Here is a 20,382-nt window from a genome sequence, read left to right as displayed (position 1 = left end):
TGCTTTGTAAGGCTTTGAATGTAGTTCATAGTTGTTGAGTTTGATAACTCAGAAGTACTGCGTTCTTGAAAGGTGTGTTGTTTAGTTTTTAAGAAATCTGTGTGATGTGTTTTTCTGGACTACCAGGTGGAAATGAAAGAAAGATGTAATGTAGACTTAACTGAAAGTCTTAATCTGAGCTTAAGAGAAATTGAAAATCTTAATGTCTTAATTCAGTGCCTGGCAACTGGGAGTGTCAGATATTTATTCGTTGACTGAAAGACCAACTGCACCTTATTGCTTGGAATGTCTTAGTGGATTTGAAGAAAGCCGGTTTACTTCTCCATAATAAAGAGAAATTTAAGAGATTCTTAAAGACAAAGCATATTGATTATCTGCTTTTTCCCAGGCCCCATGGGAAAAAATATTCAAATGATTTTAGTAAAGATTTTGGTGGAAATGAAATCTTTCCATTTAAATCAGCACACTTTAAAAAAAAAGTTCTTCCATAGAACCCTATATTATATTCTGTGTAAATGTATTATTCTTGAACCCTGGAAGTACTTGGTTGTGTTTATAATAGGATTGTTTGTTCGGTTTTTTTTGTTTGTTTTTTGTTTGTTTGTTTGTTTTTTTAAGATTTTTATTTATTTGATAGAGATCACAAGTAGGCAGAGAGGCAGGCAGAGAGAGAGAGAGAGAGAGAGAGAGGAGGAAGCAGGCTTCCCGCTGAGCAGAGAGCCCAATGCGGGGCTGGATCCCAGGACCCTGGGATCATGACCTGAGCGGAAGGCAGAGGCTTTAACCCACTGAGCCACCCAGGCGCCCGGGATTGTTTGTTCTTAATTTGATTCGTTTTCAGCAGAAACCTCCACCTTGGTTTTGATGCCTTTCCTTCAAAAACTTTTAAAGAGTGTGTCCCAACTAATATAACATTGTATGTTAAGTATACTTCAGTTTAAAAAAAAAGAAAAAGTATGTCACAATCTGCTCTGTGTTTTGGAGGTGTAAAAATTTGAGTTCAGTTATCCAGCATTTTCTAATTCCTACCTAGTGTTCATAACTACTGGAGATTGATTTCTGCAGACCCTACCCACTACCATAATTATATAATTTGTTGGATTTTTTTTGTATTCTAATTGATTGTGTTTGTTACACATTTCATCTCAAATTTCCCATGGTATCAGAGTTGGTCAGCACCACTCAAATAAGTTCTGGGTGAAAGGAATTAATATTTTAAGAGAATCTACAATCTCCAGTGACATGTTACGCCGTTTATATCTCATTTAATGTTTTAATCCATATAAAAAACTACCTCCCAGCTATATATTCAAGTCTTATCTGCCTTGAGTTTTTTGTTGTGGTTTTGTTTTTGGTTTTGTTTTTTTTCTGCCTTGAGTTTTTATAACTCAAATACCAGGTTCAGTGGTGTGCACAACTTGAGAAAGTAGTGGTAGTTGGGCAGTAGCATCACTTTCTGTTTTAAAGCACATTAAGTAAAGGTGACTTTAAATTGAATTTTTAAGTGGTAAATTTTTGGCGTTTTATTTATTTATTTTTTTAAAGATTTTATTTATTTGATAGAGAAAGATCATAGGCAGGCAGAGAGAGAGGAGGAAGCAGGCTTCCTAAGCAGAGAGCCCGATGCAGGACTCGATCCCAGCACCCTGAGATCATGACCCAAGCCGAAGGCAGAGGTTTAACCCACTGAGCCACCACCCAGGCACCCCAGTTTTTAGCATTTTAAAACAAACCAAACATTACTGTGGCTTGGCCAAGGACTGAGGATATACCTTCTATTTAAACATGGGTTTATGAAGAGTATTTTTGATTGAAGGAGAAATTTTCCATTTGGCCGTGGCCACGGTCTTTTAGATTCATTTGGTGTGATATGACAAATATTTGCATGTTCAGATTTTTGGTTTTGGTTTTCAGTTTTCTTGTTTCTGAGCTTTTTATTTTATGCATCTTGATTATGCCAGTGTTTTTAGGTGTTGAAATTACCTAGATTGTTGACACAAAAATAAATAATCACAAAGTTGGCAATCTGCCTTATGTTCCAAGGTACAAAGCACAGGTATAGCTATTTGGAATCCAGTGGAGCATAGCATTCTTGAATGGTCTGATCTAGCGGATCATGAATTTTTAACAGGAAATATTTAAAGACCTGGACTAGAACAGTAGAAAGTATGCTAGCGATGGAGAGTGTTACTTAAATCATAAATTGACTGCCGTAGTCAGTCAGTCTTCAGTAAGGTGTTAAGTGTAGACTTTTGAATTAGAGTGTTCTAGAGTGGGGATTAAAATCCCAGGTCTGCCTCCGATTCGGATGACCTTGAACAATTAACATTATCTATCAAATGCTCAGTTTTCATTTGGAAAATAAGAATAATCTAGTAACTACTAGTAGCTACTTAATTGAGGATTATTAAAGGTTGCATTTGTTAAGGTATCTAATGCTCAGTGGTTGATACCTATTAGTGTGATTTCTGAATTTTTTTTGTGGTTTTTTTTTTTAGCTCCCGAGCAATACAATGTTACCATAATATTTTTTTCAGAATTGGATGAGGTAAATTTGTGAAAGTGATACAGGCCTAAAGTTTGTTCAAATGTTTCTATATTGCTGGAGTTAGCTGTGCCTCTCTGAACTTCAGTTTCCTCTCCTAAAACGGGGATGGATGTTAGTGTCTATCTCATAGGATTTTTAGGATTCTGTGTAAGTTAATACATGTAGGAAGCTATCCGGAACACAACTTGGTATATAGTAAGTGCTCAGTAGAATCTGTTTTATAATGATAATTATTGTTGTGCTTCATCTTGGCTACTAATGGTGGAAATTTAAAAATAAGAGTAGCTTGGGGCACCTGGGTGGCTCAGTGGGTTAAGCCGCTGCCTTCGGCTCGGGTCATGATCTCAGGGTCCTGGGATTGAGTCCCGCATCGGGCTCTCTGCTTGGCGGGGAGCCTGCTTCCCTCTCTCTCTCTCTCTGTCTGCTGTGATCTCTCTCTCTCTGTCAAATAAATAAATAAATAATTTTAAAAAATAAAAAAATAAAAATAAGAGTAGCTGGAGACGCCTGCTGGCTCAGTCAGTAGAGCATGCAACTCTTACTAATCTCGGGGTAGTGAGTTTAAGCCCTGCGTTGGTCGTGGAGCCTGAAGTTTTAAAAAGTAATGAAATAAACAATAGCTCATAGGTGATATTATCAAAGAACTGTTGGATTTTTTAAAAGTTGAAAAAGACATTAGAGATCATCTGGTAGTTGGGAAGAAACTGGAGAACAGTGCCTGGCATGTAGTAGGTACCTGGTATTTTTGACTGAATGAAACTAAGATTGTGTGATTTACTCAAAGGAACAAAAACTCTGGATGCAGAAATCAGTACAAATAATGGCTCCTTCTTCCTGATTGAAACTGCTGGCTTGATAATTATGCATAAGATACTAACCTGTCTCCCAGTTTGTAAATCCATTAAATTTGATATTTCATAAAAATAGCAATACAGGGGCGCCTGGGTGGCTCAGTGGGTTGGACCTCTGCCTTTGGCTCAGATCATGATCAGGGTCCTGGGATCTGCCCTGCATTGGGCTCTCTGCTCAGTGGGGAGCCTGCTTCCCCCTCTCTCGCTGCCTGCCTCTCTGCCTATTTGTGATCTCTCTCTGTCAAATAAATAAATAAAATCTTTTTTAAAAAATAGCATTACATTTCTGGAACTTTTCTGCCTGAAAATTAAAGATAAAAATCAGGTAGCTTGTTAATTACCTCTTTATTTGACATACCTTATGCTAGTTTATTCCCCTCTGAAGATTTTGTACAGCTGTAATCTTTCATTATGTTTTAAGAAAATAGAAGACTGTTGGATTCTGCTTTGATTTGATAAGCCTTTGTTATTTCCTTTTTTTAAATATTATTAATTTTTATTTATGTATGTGAGAGAGAGAGAGTGGGGGTGGGCAGAGGGAGAGAATCTGAAGCAGACAACCCACTGAGCTTGGAGCTGATGTGGGGCTCTATCCCAAAACCCATGAGATCATGACCTGAGCTGAAATCAAGAGTCAGACACTTAACCCACTGAGCCACCCAGGTGCCCCAAGCCTTTTGTTATTTCTTAATGAGAAATGGATTTTTAAAAATAAGTGACTTATTTCTCCCTCACTAGATGACACTTTGATTCACTCAGCAAAACATCTGTCAGATACCTACTCTTCTTTCAGGCAGTCTTTTTTTTTTTTTTTTTTTTTTTTTTAGATGCTTGGGATACAATATGAATATCACAGTGCATCTTCTTTCTGCTACCCTCTTAAATGTTGCATCCAAAACACCTGAGATACATGTTAAAATACAGATCTCAGGCCCAAGGTTAGGACTCAGACTGGGGTAAAACTTTTTAAAATAGGGGCTAACTTTTCCAAAAGTTTTAAAGTTCTGATAATAAACCAAACTTGGGCACTATTGCTCAAGGAATTTACCATCTGGAGAAGATGAAGTATGTTTACAATTAGTGGTGTGTGGTGAGTGCCAAAGGCAGAGATTTCTTGAAAACCTCAGGCTGTTGTAAGACATTAAAATTCTTGGATGTTTTCTTGATAATAAAATGTGAAAATTCTTAAGGTGGGAGGGATTATCTACCAGTAATCTGTATTTGATTGATTTCCTTTTATTTAAAGTATATATGTTGTTGTTGGGTTTTTTTAAGATTTTATTTATTTATTTGACAGAGAGAGATATCACAAGTAGGAGGAGAGTCAGGCAGAGAGAGAGAGGAGGAAGCAGGCTCCCTACGGAGCAGAGAGCCGGATGCGGGGGGCTCGATCCCAGGACCCTGGGATCATGACCTGGGCCGAAGGCAGAGGCTTTAACCCACTGAGCCACCCAGGCGCCCCTAAAGTATACATGTTTTATATATTTATATAAGGGAGCTTTTGTTCCCAACCTTCCCACAATTTTTGGAAAATTCAAGTAGGTCATCAACACAGGATTTGGTCTATTTGATATTTTAAAAAGTCTTTAAAGAATTCAGGGCTATGATATATAGAGCTCTTAGACTCTCGTCAGCTATTTTGACATTAACGTGTAAGTTGCTTACAGATTTGAGCCTGATCCTATCAGTGCTATGTGTATTAAAGCCTTCTGAAGGTACCCTAACTTTCATAGCCATTTTTTAGTTATATAAAAGATTTCTCGGGGCGCCTGGGTGGCTCAGTGGTTTGGGCTGCTGCCTTCGGCTCGGGTCATGATCTCAGGGTCCTGGGATCGAGCCCCGCATTGGGCTCTCTGTTCTGCAGGAAGCCTGCTTCCCTCTCTCTCTCTCTCTCTCTGCCTGTCTCTCTGCCTACTTGTGATCTCTGTCTGTCAAATAAATAAATAAAATCTTTAAAAAAAAAAAAGATTTCTCTTGGTAAGATTTCTCTTATTGGCAGTTATCTTTAAAAACTAATTGCTCATAATCTTGCTTTATATAAAATACTTCAAATTTGTATTTGGCTGATTCCCCCCCCTCAGAATTATTAAAAGTAAACAGTCTGTGCAACTATTGTTTTCACCATTTTGCATAAAATATTTCTAGGATTCAGTATTGACTCATTTGCCTTAAATATCAGTTTGCCTAAATTGACTTTGATATTCGTGACCATTATTTAAAAAGCCTTTTGTTTTGTTTTGTTTTTGTTCAGTTCTCTGAGGCTTTCTGGGGTTACTGAGGCATTTTGTAAGGCTGTCTGCCACAACCCTAGAAGGCGCCCATACTTCTGCTCTCTTCTCTTGGTTAGCCTTGGAAGTTTTATGTAGTTTAGATAGTTCTTCCAGTACAGACTGTCATTGCTTAAGTTGAAATTTCTCTCAAAGCTTGTTCCATGTTCTTTCGCCTTTTCTAAGTAAAACAGCCACATAGAACTAAGTGTGGTGACAAAGCTGTGTCAGGAGGTGATAGCCATAAAGTTTGAATTCCTTCATAGGTCAAAAACTGGGCACTAAAGTTACTGTATTTCAGTATTCATTTGGGCTTCTTAAATTCTGATATGCTTGTTTAAAGGAAATCATTTTTAAATATAACTAAGACATATCTTTATGGTAAAGTCTTACTTTCATAGAATAATTTAAACCTTGAAGGGTTTTTTAAAAGAGGTCAGTAGTAAATTGTATTTCTGGGTGAAAATGTTTAATCCCAGTCTGTTTACTCTTGAATTTTTTATGCCATCATCTCTTCTATAGATAGGTTAGCCAAAACTGACCATTTTAATAGTAATATTTTAAAAGTATGAGTTACTTATTATAATATCTTCAAATAACGAGTTGCTTTTAATTTAATTATATTGTTAAGGCCTGATAAAGCTATAAATCAACAGAGGGTATGTTTGCAAGTTTATCGTATACAGTCTTAATTATATAGTAGTATAGTAAAAAGAACATTTTTTTTAACTCTGTGTAAATAATAACTGGACTTTCTTTACAGAAAGCCACAAAGAAAACTGATAGACCCAGACTAGAAGATAAAGATGATCTAGATGTAACAGAGCTCACTAATGAAGATCTTCTGGATCAGCTTGTGAAATATGGAGTGAATCCTGGTCCTATTGTTGGTAAGTTGGTAAAATTTCCTTTTCTGTGATTGCCCTACATTGTTTTCTTGTCTTGTCTAGCAGTTAGAGTTTGGGTTCTAAGGAACAATGTGTTATTAATTATTTATGTGGTCAGGACACAAGTTCCTTGACTATAAATGAGGAAAATAAAATGTGAAAAATGAATTTAGATAATCTCCAAGATTATCTCTGTTGTTGAAATTGTTTCATATGGTGTTCATGTCACAAGTACCTGGTGAGACATAGGGATCTAACATGACAACTGAGGAAAATATGAGGTGACATAGTAGGCCAGGTTCATCCAAATCCGTAAATGGGTGACAGACTTATTAATATAACCCAAGGTAATCAGTTCCTAGCATAGTACCCATTTTTAGTTATCATTAAAAGTACCGGTTTTTTTTTGTTTTTTTTTTTTTAAGATTATTTATTTATTTATTTATTTGACAGAGAGAGATCACAAGCAGGCAGAGAGGCAGGCAGAGAGAGAGGAGGAAGCAGGCTCCCTGCTGAGCAGAGAGCCCGATGCGGGCCTCGATCCCAGGACCCTGAGATCATGACCTGAGCCGAAGGCAGCGGCTTAACCCACTGAGCCACCCAGGCGCCCAAAAGTACCGTTTTTAAAGTCTTGTTTTGATTAGAAATCAAGAGTGGTCCCTTAAAGAACAAACTTAAAAAAGAAGACTTGAAACTAAAAACAATGGATTTCTATCATTTGGTTACTATTGGTGATTTTTGCCTTAATTTTGGAGGGTCTTGACAGTAACCGCAAGATGAGAAATGTCTGTTTTGGTATTCTGAATTGTGTAATTTTTTTTTTTTTTTTAAGATTTTATTTTATTTTTTTGACAGACAAGAGATCACAAGCAGGCAGAGAGGCAGGCAGCGAGAAAAGGGGAAGCAGGCTCCCTGCTGAGCAGAGAGCCCGATGCCAGGCTCGATCCCAGGATTCTGGGATCATGACCTGAGCAAAAGGCAGAGGCTTAACCCACTGAGCCACCCAGGTGCCCCTGAATTGTGTAAAATTTTAAACACTGGACAAATCACAAGAGACTCAACCATAGGAAATTGAGGGTTGCTAGAGGAAAAGGGGGTGAGGGATGAGGTAACTGGGTAAGGGGCATTAAGGAGGGCACATAATGTAATGAGCACTGGGTATTATGTAAGACTGATGATCACAGACCTTTACCTCTGAAACTAATGATATACTATATGCCAATTAATTTAAATTAAATTAAAAAAAATTTTTTTAAGATTATTTATTTGACAGAGAGAGAGATCACAAGTAGGCAGAGAGGCAGGCAGGTGCCAGAGGAGTGAAATTTTAACCCAGTCAGTCTGGAATTTCCTTGTCCACACTTGTGAGGTAATATGGATAAGACCACCTGAGGTAATATGGATAAGACCACCTGCTCTGCCCCTTAAGGGGAAGGTGAACTTGCCTGAAACAATCTTTACTTTTGCTAGCAGTCTTCCTGTTTCTGCCTTTAAAATTCTATTCAGTATAGTTCCTTGCAGCTCCTTTCTACTTGGAAGATGGGATGCTGCCCAATTTATGAATCATTGAATAAAGTCAATTAAGTCTTCAAATTTATTCAGTTGAGTTTTGTGTTTTAATAGTACACAGGTTTTTGTATCTTCATTTCTCTTGGGTCAGTACCTAGGAGTAGACTAGCTGGGTCTTGGCATGCATGCGTGTAAGTTTGCTTTTATAAGAAACCACCAAACTGACTGGAATATTTTGCATTCCCACTGACCATACATGAGTATTCTTGTTGTTCCCCGTCTTTGCTAGCACTTGAGATTGAGTTTTTGAGTCATTCTGATTGGTGTGTAGTAAGATCTCTGTGTGGTGACTAGGTCTTTCCCTAATGAATAAAGATGTTGAACATATTTTCATGGGTTTATTTAAGGATCTTGGTATTTTGCGTATTTTTCAGTTGGGTGGTTTTGTTACTGAATTTTGAAAGTTTTTTTTTTATATTCTGATTACTTGTTTTTAAAAATCTGATATATATCTTGGGATATATCAACACATACATGATAGATCTTGGGAGATGTATTTTTTCTCAAGCTGTGCCTGTTTTTTTTCGCTCTTTTAAATAACTTTTTTTTTTTAAGATTTTATTTATTTATTTGACAGAGAGAGAGATCACAAGTAGGCAGAGAGGCAGGCAGTGAGAGAGGGGGAAGCAGGCTCCCTGTTGAGCCGAGAGCCCAATGCAGGTCTCCATCCCAGGACTCTGAGACCATGACCTGAGCCAAAGGCAGAGGCTTAACCCACTGAGCCACCCAGGTGCCCCACATTAAATAAAATTTTTTAAAAATTTGAACACTGGCAATTTGGGGATTTGTTTTTGTTTTTGTTTTATCTATAGGTGAAGTTGCAAACAAAAATTTAGAATGTTATCTTTCATTTTATTTAGCATAGTACTTCCAAATAGCTGGAAGTAAGCCTATGAATATAATTACCAACAGACATTTGGTGCACTTTTTAATTTTTCATTTAAAATTCCAAAAGGGAGATGCTACAAAAATGTGTATTATATATCAATGTATATAGTAAGTTACATGGTGGCATACCAGCTCTTCATTTTTTCTCAACCTTTTTGGGGTATAATTGACAAGTTACATATATTTAGTATGTATAACTTGATGTTTTTGTAGTATATATTGTGAAGTGATCACTGTGATCAAGCCAGTTAATATATCTATCACCTCACAGTTTTAGTTTGTGTATGGATGTGTGATGAGAGAGCACTTAAGGTCTACTTCTGCAGATTTGAAGTATATATAGGCCATTCTTGATATTAGATTTCCAGAACTTAATTCATCTTGCAGAAATTTTGTACCTTTTGACCAACATCCTCCAGTTCCCCCTCCATCTTAAAACTACTTATGTAACATTTTGAGATGTGTTGTTTCTAAAATATGTATATTTATCATCATTGTATTCATCTTATAGAAACCAGGGAGACATGCAGCTAGTGTAAAATAGAAAATAAAAGCTATTTTTGGTTTTAAATTGTCATTCATGCTGAAATGTGTTAAAAATGTGTTAATAATCCATTTTATTTTGCTATCTAATTGGTATGTAATTTCTGCTTGTGGCACACATTTTCCATAATAGGTTATTTTAATCTCAAAGTAGTTTTATCTAAAATGATGTAACGCCTTAAATATATACAATTTTTTTTTAAGATTTTATATATTTGAGAGAGAGGGTACAAGTAGGGGTGGGGGGAAAGGGCAGTGGGAGAGAGAGAAGCAGGCTTTCCACTGAGCAGGGAGCCTGATGTGGGGCTCAGTCCCAGGACCCCAGGATCGGGACCCGAGCCAAAGGCAGACACCCAACCCACTGAGCAACCCAGGTTCCCTCAAAATTTATACAGTGTTATATGAAAATATATTCAACTAAAAAAGTTGTTTGTATGCCTTTTCTTTTCCCCTAACTGAGTGGCTCTTTTTAGGCATATTAAACTCTGAGAGTCATGGGGTTTTAATCATAGTATTCAGAGGAATACGGTTTATAAAAGTGATTTTTTTTCTACAAGGCAAATACTATTACATAGTACTGGGGGAAAATATACAGAGTCCAAGACGTTTCAGTCAAAAATACTTGGTCATACATGGCTCTTTAGTAGGTGATCTATAGTAAGATTTATATCAATCTACTATGTATTTCATGTTACTAAAAGAAACATTGTTGTAATCATGTATTAAAATCTCAGAAAAACACCTATTTTAGAAAAGAATCCTTTATATAGTTTTTAAAGCACTTACATGTAGGAAAGGAAAGAGTGAATATAACATTTTAATGTTGCTAAAGACAGTGAGTAGGATCTTAAACAAGACAATACAAATGCTAAACCAAGTTCTGCCTTAATACAGGAACAACCAGGAAACTGTATGAGAAAAAACTGTTGAAACTGAGGGAACAGGGAACAGAGTCAAGATCATCTACTCCTCTGCCAGCAATTTCTTCATCAGCAGAAAATACAAGACAGAATGGAAGTAATGACTCTGACAGATACAGTGACAATGAAGAAGGTAAAATTTTAAATGATGTTAGTCAAATATATATAATTTTTTTCAGACTCATAAGGTACAGTAACCATGAAGAAGATAAAATTTTAAATATTACCAAGTTACATGTAATTTTTGTTCATATCATCAGTAATCCTCTAAGTAATTTCATTTGAGTACCTTTTGAGAATTCTAAGAAACAGAAATGTACAAATGTCTGATTTTTTTTGGTCACCTAAAATTGCCAGGTACCTTTTTTCTTCAAATTTCATTTTTCTAAAAGACTAAAGTATTAAAAATAAAGATGAAGTTCCCCCACTTACCCTTTCCAAGTAGTATTAACACAGAAGCAACCACTGTAATTTGTTGCTAATCTTTCCAATCCATTTTTAAATACCTTTTTTTTTTTTTTTTTGAAAGTAGGCTCCATGCCTAGTCTGGAGCCCATTATGGGCTTGAATTCACAATCCTGAGATCAACATTTGAGCTGAGATGAAGAGTCGGATACTTGACCAACTGAGCCACATAGGCGCCCCAAATACTTTTTTATATGCATCTAAAACATAATATTATTTTGAACTTTTAAAAAATTTATATAAATAGCATGCCAAATCTTTTCACTTGCTTTTGAGATCTCATCCTACTGATAGATTATATATGTGTCCAGTTTATTATAATTAGTATATAGTGGTAGTATTTATAATATGGCATATATTCTGTTCTCTGTTGATATTTAAATTTATAGTTTTGCTAGATAATGTGATTTCAGGGCACCTATGAAGCAAATATTTTGACGTATTTTTGGTGGACTGTTATAGGAAAATTTGACCATAATATTTAAGTATTTTTTGAAAATAGTATGTGAAATTAATGACCTTTCTATAATAAGAACAACTTGATAGTTTTTAATTTTTTAATTTCATATAACTTGTTTGTCAGTTTCATGATTATTTAATTTGATTCAAATTACTTATATCTTCATAAGCACTGCCTGCCAGGGCACAGTGTGTTGATTGGTTGTTCAGAATATGAAATATAGTCTTTTCCTTCAACAGCACTATGTTAGCAAGGAGGCAAAGAATAAAATTAGCTTGAACACAAGTAATGCTTAAACTTCCTGCCTCTTTTGCCTCTACAGGAAAGAAGAAAGAACACAAGAAAGTGAAGTCCACTAGGGATTTTGTTCCTTTTTCTGAACTTCCAACTACTCCCTCTGGTGGATTTTTTCAGGGTATTTCTTTTCCTGAAATCTCCACCCGTCCTCCTTTGGGCAGGACTGAACTACAGGCAGCTAAGAAAGTTCATACTTCTAAGGGAGACCCACCTAGGGAACCTCTTATTGCCACAACCTTGCCTGGCAGGGAACAATTGCAGAAGTTAGCCTCTGGAGGGAATTTGTTTACTTCCTCCAAGTCTAGCCATGATAGATGTTTAGAGAAAAGTTCTTCGGCATCTTCTCAGCATGAACTCGCTGCCATGTTGGTCTCTGCTGCAGCTTCTCCTTCACTGATTAAAGAAACCACCACTACTTGCTATAAAGATATAGTAGAAAACATTTACCATGGAGAGAAAAGTGGAATTCAACCATTGTGTACTGAGAGGTCCCGTGTTTCAGATCAGTCAGTTCTCTCCAGTGAAAGGAAAGCACTAGAAGAGTCTGAGAGATCACAAGTAATTTCTCCACCACTTGCTCAGGCAATCAGAGATTATGTCAATTCTTTGTTGGTCCAGGGTGGGGTAGGTAGTTTACCTGGGACTTCAAACTCTACAGCCCCACTGGATGTAGAAAACAGATGGAAGAGAATTGATCGATCTAATTATCAAGACACTGAGTCCCTGTCTCCTCCACGAAAATTCCCTCGGCTCAGTGAAAAGTCAGTAGAGGAAAAGGATTCAGGTTCCTTTGTGACATTTCAAAATACACCTGGATCTGAACTGATGTCATCTTTTGCCAAAACTGTTGTCTCTCACTCACTCACTACCTTAGGCATAGAAGTGTCTAAGCAGTCACAACATGAGAATACAGATGCCCCAGAACTATCTTTTCCCTTCCATGAATCTATTTTAAAGGTAATTGAAGAGGAGTGGCAGCAAATTGACAAACAACTGCCTTCATTGGCATGCAAGTATCCAATTTCCTCCAGAGAGGCAACACAGATATTATCAGTTCCAAAAGTAGATGATGAAATACTGGAGTTTATTTCTGAAGCCACTCCACCAGTAGGTATTCAGGCAGCTTCCACGGACTCTTGTGATAAACAGTTAGACTTAGTACTTTGTAGAACATATGAAGCTGCAGCATCAGCATTGCAGATTGCAACCCATACTGCCTTCGTAGTTAGGGCTCTACAGGCAGACATTAGTCAGGCTGCACAAATTCTTAGCTCAGATCCTAGTCATTTGCACCAGGCGCTTGGGATTCTGAGCAAAACATATGATACAGCCTCATTTCTTTGTGAAGCTGCATTTGATGAAGTAAAGATGGCTGCCCATAGCATGGGATCTTCCACTTTAGGTCGCCGCTATCTCTGGCTGAAGGATTGTAAAATTAATCCAGCTTCGAAGAATAAGCTGGTGGTTACTCCCTTTAAAGGTGGAACATTATTTGGAGGAGAAGTGTGTAAAGTAACTAAAAAGCGTGGAAATAAACGCTAATAAAGTTAAGAATAAAAATACCTATTTGATCTTTGATACGGGGAACTTAGCAGCTTCCCTAAGAATTTCAAGTGCTTTTATGCCAAGATTTTGAAGATCTTTTTAGACTCCAGATTGGGCTATTTTCGAAGTCAAGCTTCTGCCCATCAAGTTATAGTATCAAACTATTTGCCTACATAGAACTGCCTATATTTTTTCAGTTGCACAGATAGAAAAAGCCTGATAGAAACAGTTTAAAGATTTCTGGGTCACATTTTTGCCTCATACAGTTCATTCTTTCCTACTAAGATTTTACAATTCTCCAAGACTAAGAAAACGCGAATAGCTAGAATATAAGTGGAGTCTTCACTGATTTAAATATTACTATATTTTTTTTCACTTTCTGGAACTTGTCTACAATTTTTTTCTTTTATTCTCACTTTTGTTTGTTTTTCCTTCTGTATTCCTTCATAATATTCTAGATCAATGAAATTCAAAGTGCCATACTATAGACAGTTACTGATCCACAGATAAATATGCACCAGAATTTGAATCTAGAGACACTTTTTAGATGAATGACAGTGTTTATTTTTGTGGGAAATTTTTATTGATAGAACAGTGTGCCAGTTTACATTCTGGTGCAAGTGTCTCATTTCTTCAAGGACTGGTATCACAGTTCATGGACCACACCTTACAAAATAACTGCTTTAAACCATGTAATTGTGGAATGGTGCATTCTAACTATCACTGTAGTGTGTCAGATGAACTACACACTGGAAAAGTGGGGCTTTTTTTTTTTTTTTTAATAATTTCAGGTTATGTTGTGGTTCATGGATGGTTAGATTTAATCTAAATTCTAAAAGCAGATTTAAGCTATTTTTTAAAAATTCCTAAGAAACACTATATTCCTTTGTGTAAAGCAGTATATTGTGTTTTCATTTCTGTGATTGTAAGATGAGTCTAACTATAGAAACATTTAATAATCAAATTTCTTTGTATTTTTCTGGAAAATAGTAGTGTTAAGTATCAGCAAAGTTCAGTCCCTTTGGTACTCCTGGCAATTATTATATTTTTACTATACATGTCCATCTTTGCATCTTCCTGGGAGTAATTTTGTCATTTGTCTTCTGGAATGTACATGTATACATGTACCTACTAAGTGCTATGTGACTTTTTCTAATGTATTACTGTAGAATGCTTCTGCAAATTCAATAAAGTTGTAATTTGAACAGTTTCGTGTGGTCTCCAGAAACATGTTGTATGTGTGTTTTATTCTTGGAGTTGCAACAAGTTAGGTATTTGTTCTTGAACGTTTCCTTTCCATTTCTTCATTGAAACTTGCTTGAGATTCCAATGGTATAGTTTAAAATACTCTACTTATTCTTGTGTGGTTTTTCTTCTGTTAAAGACCATGTTTTTATTGGCTGTTGGAATTTAAATTTGAAAGGAATTAATCTATAACCAGATACTTTATTTGTTTAATCAATTTCTACTCATTTACCATTGGGTTCTTTGCTTTGTGATTTCTCATTCTTAGATTTTGAATTAATAAAACATAAGGTTTATAATGCTAAAGGTTGTCACAAACTTAAATATATCAATAGATAGATTAATAGACATTTGGGGAGGTGAGGGTGGGGCTGATACATTAATCCTAACTAAAATTGAACTATTTGAACTAACATAGTAAAAATTACTAGTTGGGAGAAAATTGCAAGTAGACTCTGGACTGACTAGTACTAGACTAGATAGTAAAACCTAACTGTCCTGACTACTTTTTAGCACCAGCGCATCAAGTTCATGAAAAGCTAAGCTTTTTAAGAATTAACTCTATTTCTATCTTTGGTAGGAAAGTACTCTAACTTAAATTTTTGATAATACAAGTTTTAGTAGTCACAACAGACATTAATTTTGCTATACTATGATAAATGATGACAAAAATGTGGGACTTAACTGAAACTTTTATAAGTCTTTAAAAATCTAGCTCTTCAGGGGCGCATGGCAGGCTCAGTCGGTAGAACATAGGACTCTTGGGGTCATGAATTCAAGCCCCATTTTGGGTTTAGACATTACTTAAAAAAAAAAAAAACCCAACTAGTTCTTCAAATGGTGATAAAAATGAAGGCTAGGAGAACAGAATATTGAAGACTATAAAAAGATATATTTGAATTGGTTAGCATTATGGTGAAATGCTAATTAATATATATGCACTGGCTTCTCTTCAAATAAATGTTACTTTTATTATGGAGTGACCTGTGAGTATTACTTTCTGTGATCAGGATTCTTTATTACCTCCTTAGTTGTACCCAGTTTTTATAATCACATCAAAACAGAAGTGAGGACTTTTAAACTACACTGAAGTATCAAAGTCATTGCAGTTACTTTTTTTAGAGGCTTAATACCATACAGTTGTTTTCAGTCTTAAAGTTCCTATAGCTTTTTTCTTCCGTATTTCAAATTTTAATGACTAACCCTTGTTTATATAGTAGTAATGCACTGTATGAACAAAAGAGTATTAGCAACTGTGTATTTTAATAGCCTCTTCCTTTATCCAAATAGTTTTTTTTTGTGTAAAGCTTCCATGGGCAGTTTGAATTCACTTTATGTTTTAGGCTATTAGTCCCAGAAAAAGGGAAGAATAGGTAGAAGCAGTGAACAGATGGAGTAGGGGAGATGAACAAAACTGGAATAAAATAATGGAAAAGTAAAGTTTTTAAAGACATTGCAGTTGAATAGTCATGGTCTGTTGAGGTAGTAACCAATAGGTTTTAGAATGCCTAAAACCAAGTTTCCAGAATAATGTTAGGATGACATTGTAATTTATTGTATATTTCAGAGAGTAATGTTTCTCCGATATTATTTCCAGACTCTAAAATAGAGCTCAAGCTTGAGAAGAGAGAACCACTAAAGGGCAGAGCAAAGACTCCAGTAACACTCAAGCAAAGAAGAGTTGAACACAATCAGGTATCTTTAGTTTTATGATCACTGTGTTCAGGTATAAGTAATCTGACAACACTAATTTGCTTGTGTCCTAGCCTTTGGTTAAATAAACTCCAGCGCACTCAATGAAGTGTTCGTTCCATTGTTCATTAAATGGCATTAGAAATCTAAACTTCATGTTTTTTGTCAGTAGTGTAGCCTGTGTTTACTGCAAAAGCAAGTGTTTAATAAATGTCTCATTTGTGTTTGATTTTGTGCTGAGCATGGTTCAAGGCCAGTCATATACTGCCTTTTAAGGGAAATATTTTAAAAGGTGGAAATAAATGCCTAAGCATTTTTTTTTAAAGGAAAGGAAGGATTTTATATTTAATCTTTAGGTTTCTAACTTTGCTTTTACTTTTGCTTGTCTTCTGTGACTTTTCCCTCAACTCTGAAGCTAGTCTGTTCCTAAGACCACACTTTTCTTTCCTTATCTGAGGTGAAAATTTCTTTTTCATTGTAGGTGAGGCAAGATAAAATTTTTCAAAAGGAAAATGTAGGAAACTAAGTGAGAACTAATAAACACAGGTATAAATGAACTAATTTACAGAGAACAAATTATTGACTAATCTAGCATTGATTTGGCTGACCTTTACAAGATAGCTATCCCAGGAGTGATTTTCCTTACCCTTACTTTGTCTAGCTTGAAAGATTTGTCTAGTTGGTTATTTATCTGTTCCATCTTCTCTTTGTCATTTTAAAGCCATGCATCCTCAGAGTAAGTTCTTGATTTCTTAAGCCATGTCTAACTGGGTTTGATGACTTGATAAGTTGAATTTCAGAATTCTTTGTTAGAAATAATCTTGGTGATTATGGAGAATGTATAGAGCATTCAGTGCAAGATTTTGTTTAATATAGAACCAAATACTGGAATAAAGATATTGCCCTTTTATTTAGTAGGGAAGAGCTCCAGGGTCATGCTGAAGAACAAGGAAATAATAAAGCTAGAGAAACTAAGAAAATCTAGTGAAGGACGATGAAATAGACAAGTATGGAGAATTTTAGTCCACAGTATGAATGCGGGAGGGTATAGTGCCATCAAGAATGCTGGACTGATCAGATAATAGGTTAAAAGCCAGGATGAAGGATGGTATTATAGATGGTTTAATTGAGTTGGGGAATCCAAACTGAAGGACAGGGTAAATAGATTTAGGAGATGATTATGGCCCTCACAAAATTTAAAAACATCAAGAAAATTGGAGGGAAGAGTTTAATGACCCTCTAGTCCCAGAGCCTCACAAGTTTCAACATTTTGCTGGTTTTATTTCATTTTCACCTCTACCTTCCAGCTTTTTTAATTACTTTTGGTATTGCTATTTTGCTTTTTTGCTGGAATATATTAAAGTGAATCTCTGACATCATTTCACACATTAAAATGTCAGTATTTCAGTGTATATCTCAAAAAGATAGCTGTTTCATTCATATATATAACAACAATGCCACTATCACACCTAATAAAATTAATAATTCTTTCATGTCTAATCTATTCAAATTTCTCCAGTTTCAGAAATATCTCTCATGATTAAATTACTCAAATCAGGATCCAAGTAAGCTACACATACTGTTTGGTATTTGTTTTGTTTTGTTTTTAAGTCTGTAGCTGTCTCCACTGCAAGTTTCCCCTCTATTAATTTGGTGAAGAGACCAGGTCAGTTCTCTCCAAAATTTCCCACATTCTGGATTTGGAGGATTGCTTCTTCAAGTGTCATTTAATCTCTTATTCTATAACTGTGCTTTCGCATGCAGACTGGAGTTAGACCTATAGTAGAACTGTGTAGTTAGCAGACCTTTCTGTGATGATAGAAGTGTTCTTTGTATCTGCTGTCCATTGTGGTAGCATGTGGCTATTGAATACTTGAAATGTGGCTTGTGTGGTATAGAAACTATAACTTTAATGTTACTTAAATTTAATTAGCTACATATGGCTAGTAGTTACCATGTAGTTATCCATGTTGAACAGCATAGATCTAGAGAATTGGTTAGATTCAGGTTCAGTTTCTTTGGCACAAATACTTCATAAATGGTGTTCTGGTTTTTATATTGCATCATTTCATGAGGCAAATGACACTAAGTTAGTAGGTTCAGGTGTTGAAAGCATGATCCATCCATCCATTTTAAAGTCCCATATCACCCTTTCATTTAATGATTATGACTGTCATTTATGATTATTGCCTACATCTACTATTTTGGTTGTAAGGTAATGATTTTTCTCATTCTCTTACTCCATTACATCTGTAACTGGAATTCTTTTAAAGAGAACTTTTCCCTCATGACCTGCATAGTTATCTTCAAATAAAATTCACACAGGAGAGCCAGCATAATTTGCCAGCTTTCAAATTAAAGCCTAGTCACTTTGAAAGGTGATCAATAAAATCTTTTTTAACTAGTATGGTTTTTATCTATTTCATTTATGACCAGTTATCCTCATCATTCTTTTTCCATGTTCAAACTGTGCCATCTTTAGCCATTAGGTTCCTCTTGTTCTTTGTTGGTTCCTGTGTCATTTTATTGACCCTGTTTGTCTTTGATAGTTTCTTGTTTTCTGCCAAAGTAAGATGTCCCAGGCTCATGTATGGTGCCTGCCTTTTACCAAATCAGCCCTTTTCCCAAAGAACCCTAATCCTTTTCTTTGCAAATATTATTTGGAGGCTACCTACAATCTGCATGGTAGGCTGGTCATTTCTGCTGGGTTGTCATTGCTTCTAGGCATATTTACTGGTAGAGCTAGGAGTACTTATTTTTTAGAAAGAGAAAATAAATCATGAGTTCATCAAATTTATGAATGCAAGCTATCTAACTTCTGGGTGTTCTGCCTATATCTCTTATGCTGAGTGTCTTGGTTCTTAAAATAATGTGATTTATGTAGTTACCACTATATAGATGTTTCAACATAATACAGTGCTCTTGATCATAAGGCTGCTAAATGGCAGTTTTTACGGTGGGGGGGGCGGGGTTGCAGTTTTTGTCTTTTGAGCATAAAATCAAAATACTGTGCTTCAAATCACTTGAGTGAATTTTCTTTCATAACTTTTCAAATATTGAATATATAGTTTTATTTAGGCAAAATAAGATGGAGTCAGAAATTTGGCTTTTTTCTTTGTTCCTTCCATTTATAGGCAACTTGCTGTTATGTTGGGCTTTATTTCTTTTTGAAAACAATAAGTAAATACATAGATTTATACACTTATTTTTGCTTCCCTCCTTACATAAAAGGCAATAAACTTTGCACATTTTTACCTTTCTGGTAATCTAAACATGGAGGTCACTCTGTATCAGAATACAGTCTAGCCATCTTCCTCATTGCTCTGTACCACTGAATGTCCTTGCATTTTATGGATGTACTGTATTTTATTCAGCTGTTTTCCTTTTAGTGGGTATTTGGATTATTTTCAGTTATACTGTTTAGGTAATGCAAAGATGAATTGATGAACAACGGTTTGCATGTATCTTTTCATATTTTAGCCAATTTATCTTGAGGAAATCTAGAATTGAAATTACTGGGTAATTTTGCTAGATGTTATACAAATCCCCTGCATAAGAGTTGAAGCATTTTGCATTCCTACCAGCAATGTATGAGTGTACCTTTCTCTAATGGAGGGATAGGACACTGTTCTGAGAAAAAAATTAATATGAGTTAACCACATTACTAAACTGGTAGTTCCTCAGAGTAAAGTGGCTTTTAATTATACTGTTTCTTTTTATAACTTAGTTTTATGTGAACATTTTGTTCAGAGCTTATATTTTTACTGACAGATCTATAGCTACCTTTTAATAGCCCAGCTCCTGCATTCTCTTGTGCCTCAACTGCCTACTGTCCTTTTTGCCTATTGAAGGGCAATGTGAGGTTTTTGTTTCTTTTTCCTCTTGGTTTCCTGATAAATTAAGAGGAGTTGCTGCAGAACATCTTGCTGCAGTTAGTTTTTGATACAGAGTATATAGTATCACATGAACTAATTTTACATAGCAATGAATTTCTTTTCAGTCAATAATTTTCACTTGTTTGTAGTGGACTCTGGTAGAAAAAAATCTTCAGAATATCTTTTCTGGTGTGTGAAGAGGTGTCAATTAGTTTTCTATGAAGGTGATTAATTCTAAATAGATAATAATAGTGAAAGAACTAATAAAACTAGTTGACAGTCCTCAACCAAAGAATTCAATAAACTTGGACAAAAGGAAATATAAATGAT

At 35.6% G+C, this 20,382-nt stretch overlaps 1 protein-coding gene across 5 annotated transcripts in view; it reads left to right on the top strand.

The window, feature by feature from the left end:
* The window catches only part of TMPO (thymopoietin), a 29,723-nt gene that overhangs the window by 1,596 nt on the left and 7,745 nt on the right, over nt 1-20,382 (top strand). For 4 of the 5 annotated variants that reach the window (XM_032346692.1, XM_032346691.1, XM_032346690.1 and 1 more), the window contains exons 2-4: nt 6,430-6,556; nt 10,448-10,606; nt 16,083-16,180. In XM_032346692.1, the coding sequence (XP_032202583.1) occupies nt 6,430-6,556; nt 10,448-10,606; nt 16,083-16,180 (384 nt within the window). Of the gene's footprint in view, nt 1-6,429; nt 6,557-10,447; nt 10,607-11,720; nt 14,451-16,082; nt 16,181-20,382 lie in introns of those variants that run through there. The other variant, XM_032346688.1, reaches the window with a different exon arrangement.

This window comes from Mustela erminea, chromosome 6 (assembly GCF_009829155.1).
Source record: "Mustela erminea isolate mMusErm1 chromosome 6, mMusErm1.Pri, whole genome shotgun sequence".
NCBI lineage: Eukaryota > Metazoa > Chordata > Mammalia > Carnivora > Mustelidae > Mustela > Mustela erminea.
Note: the sequence above shows the minus strand (reverse complement) of the source record. Positions and strands in the feature narration are given on the sequence as shown.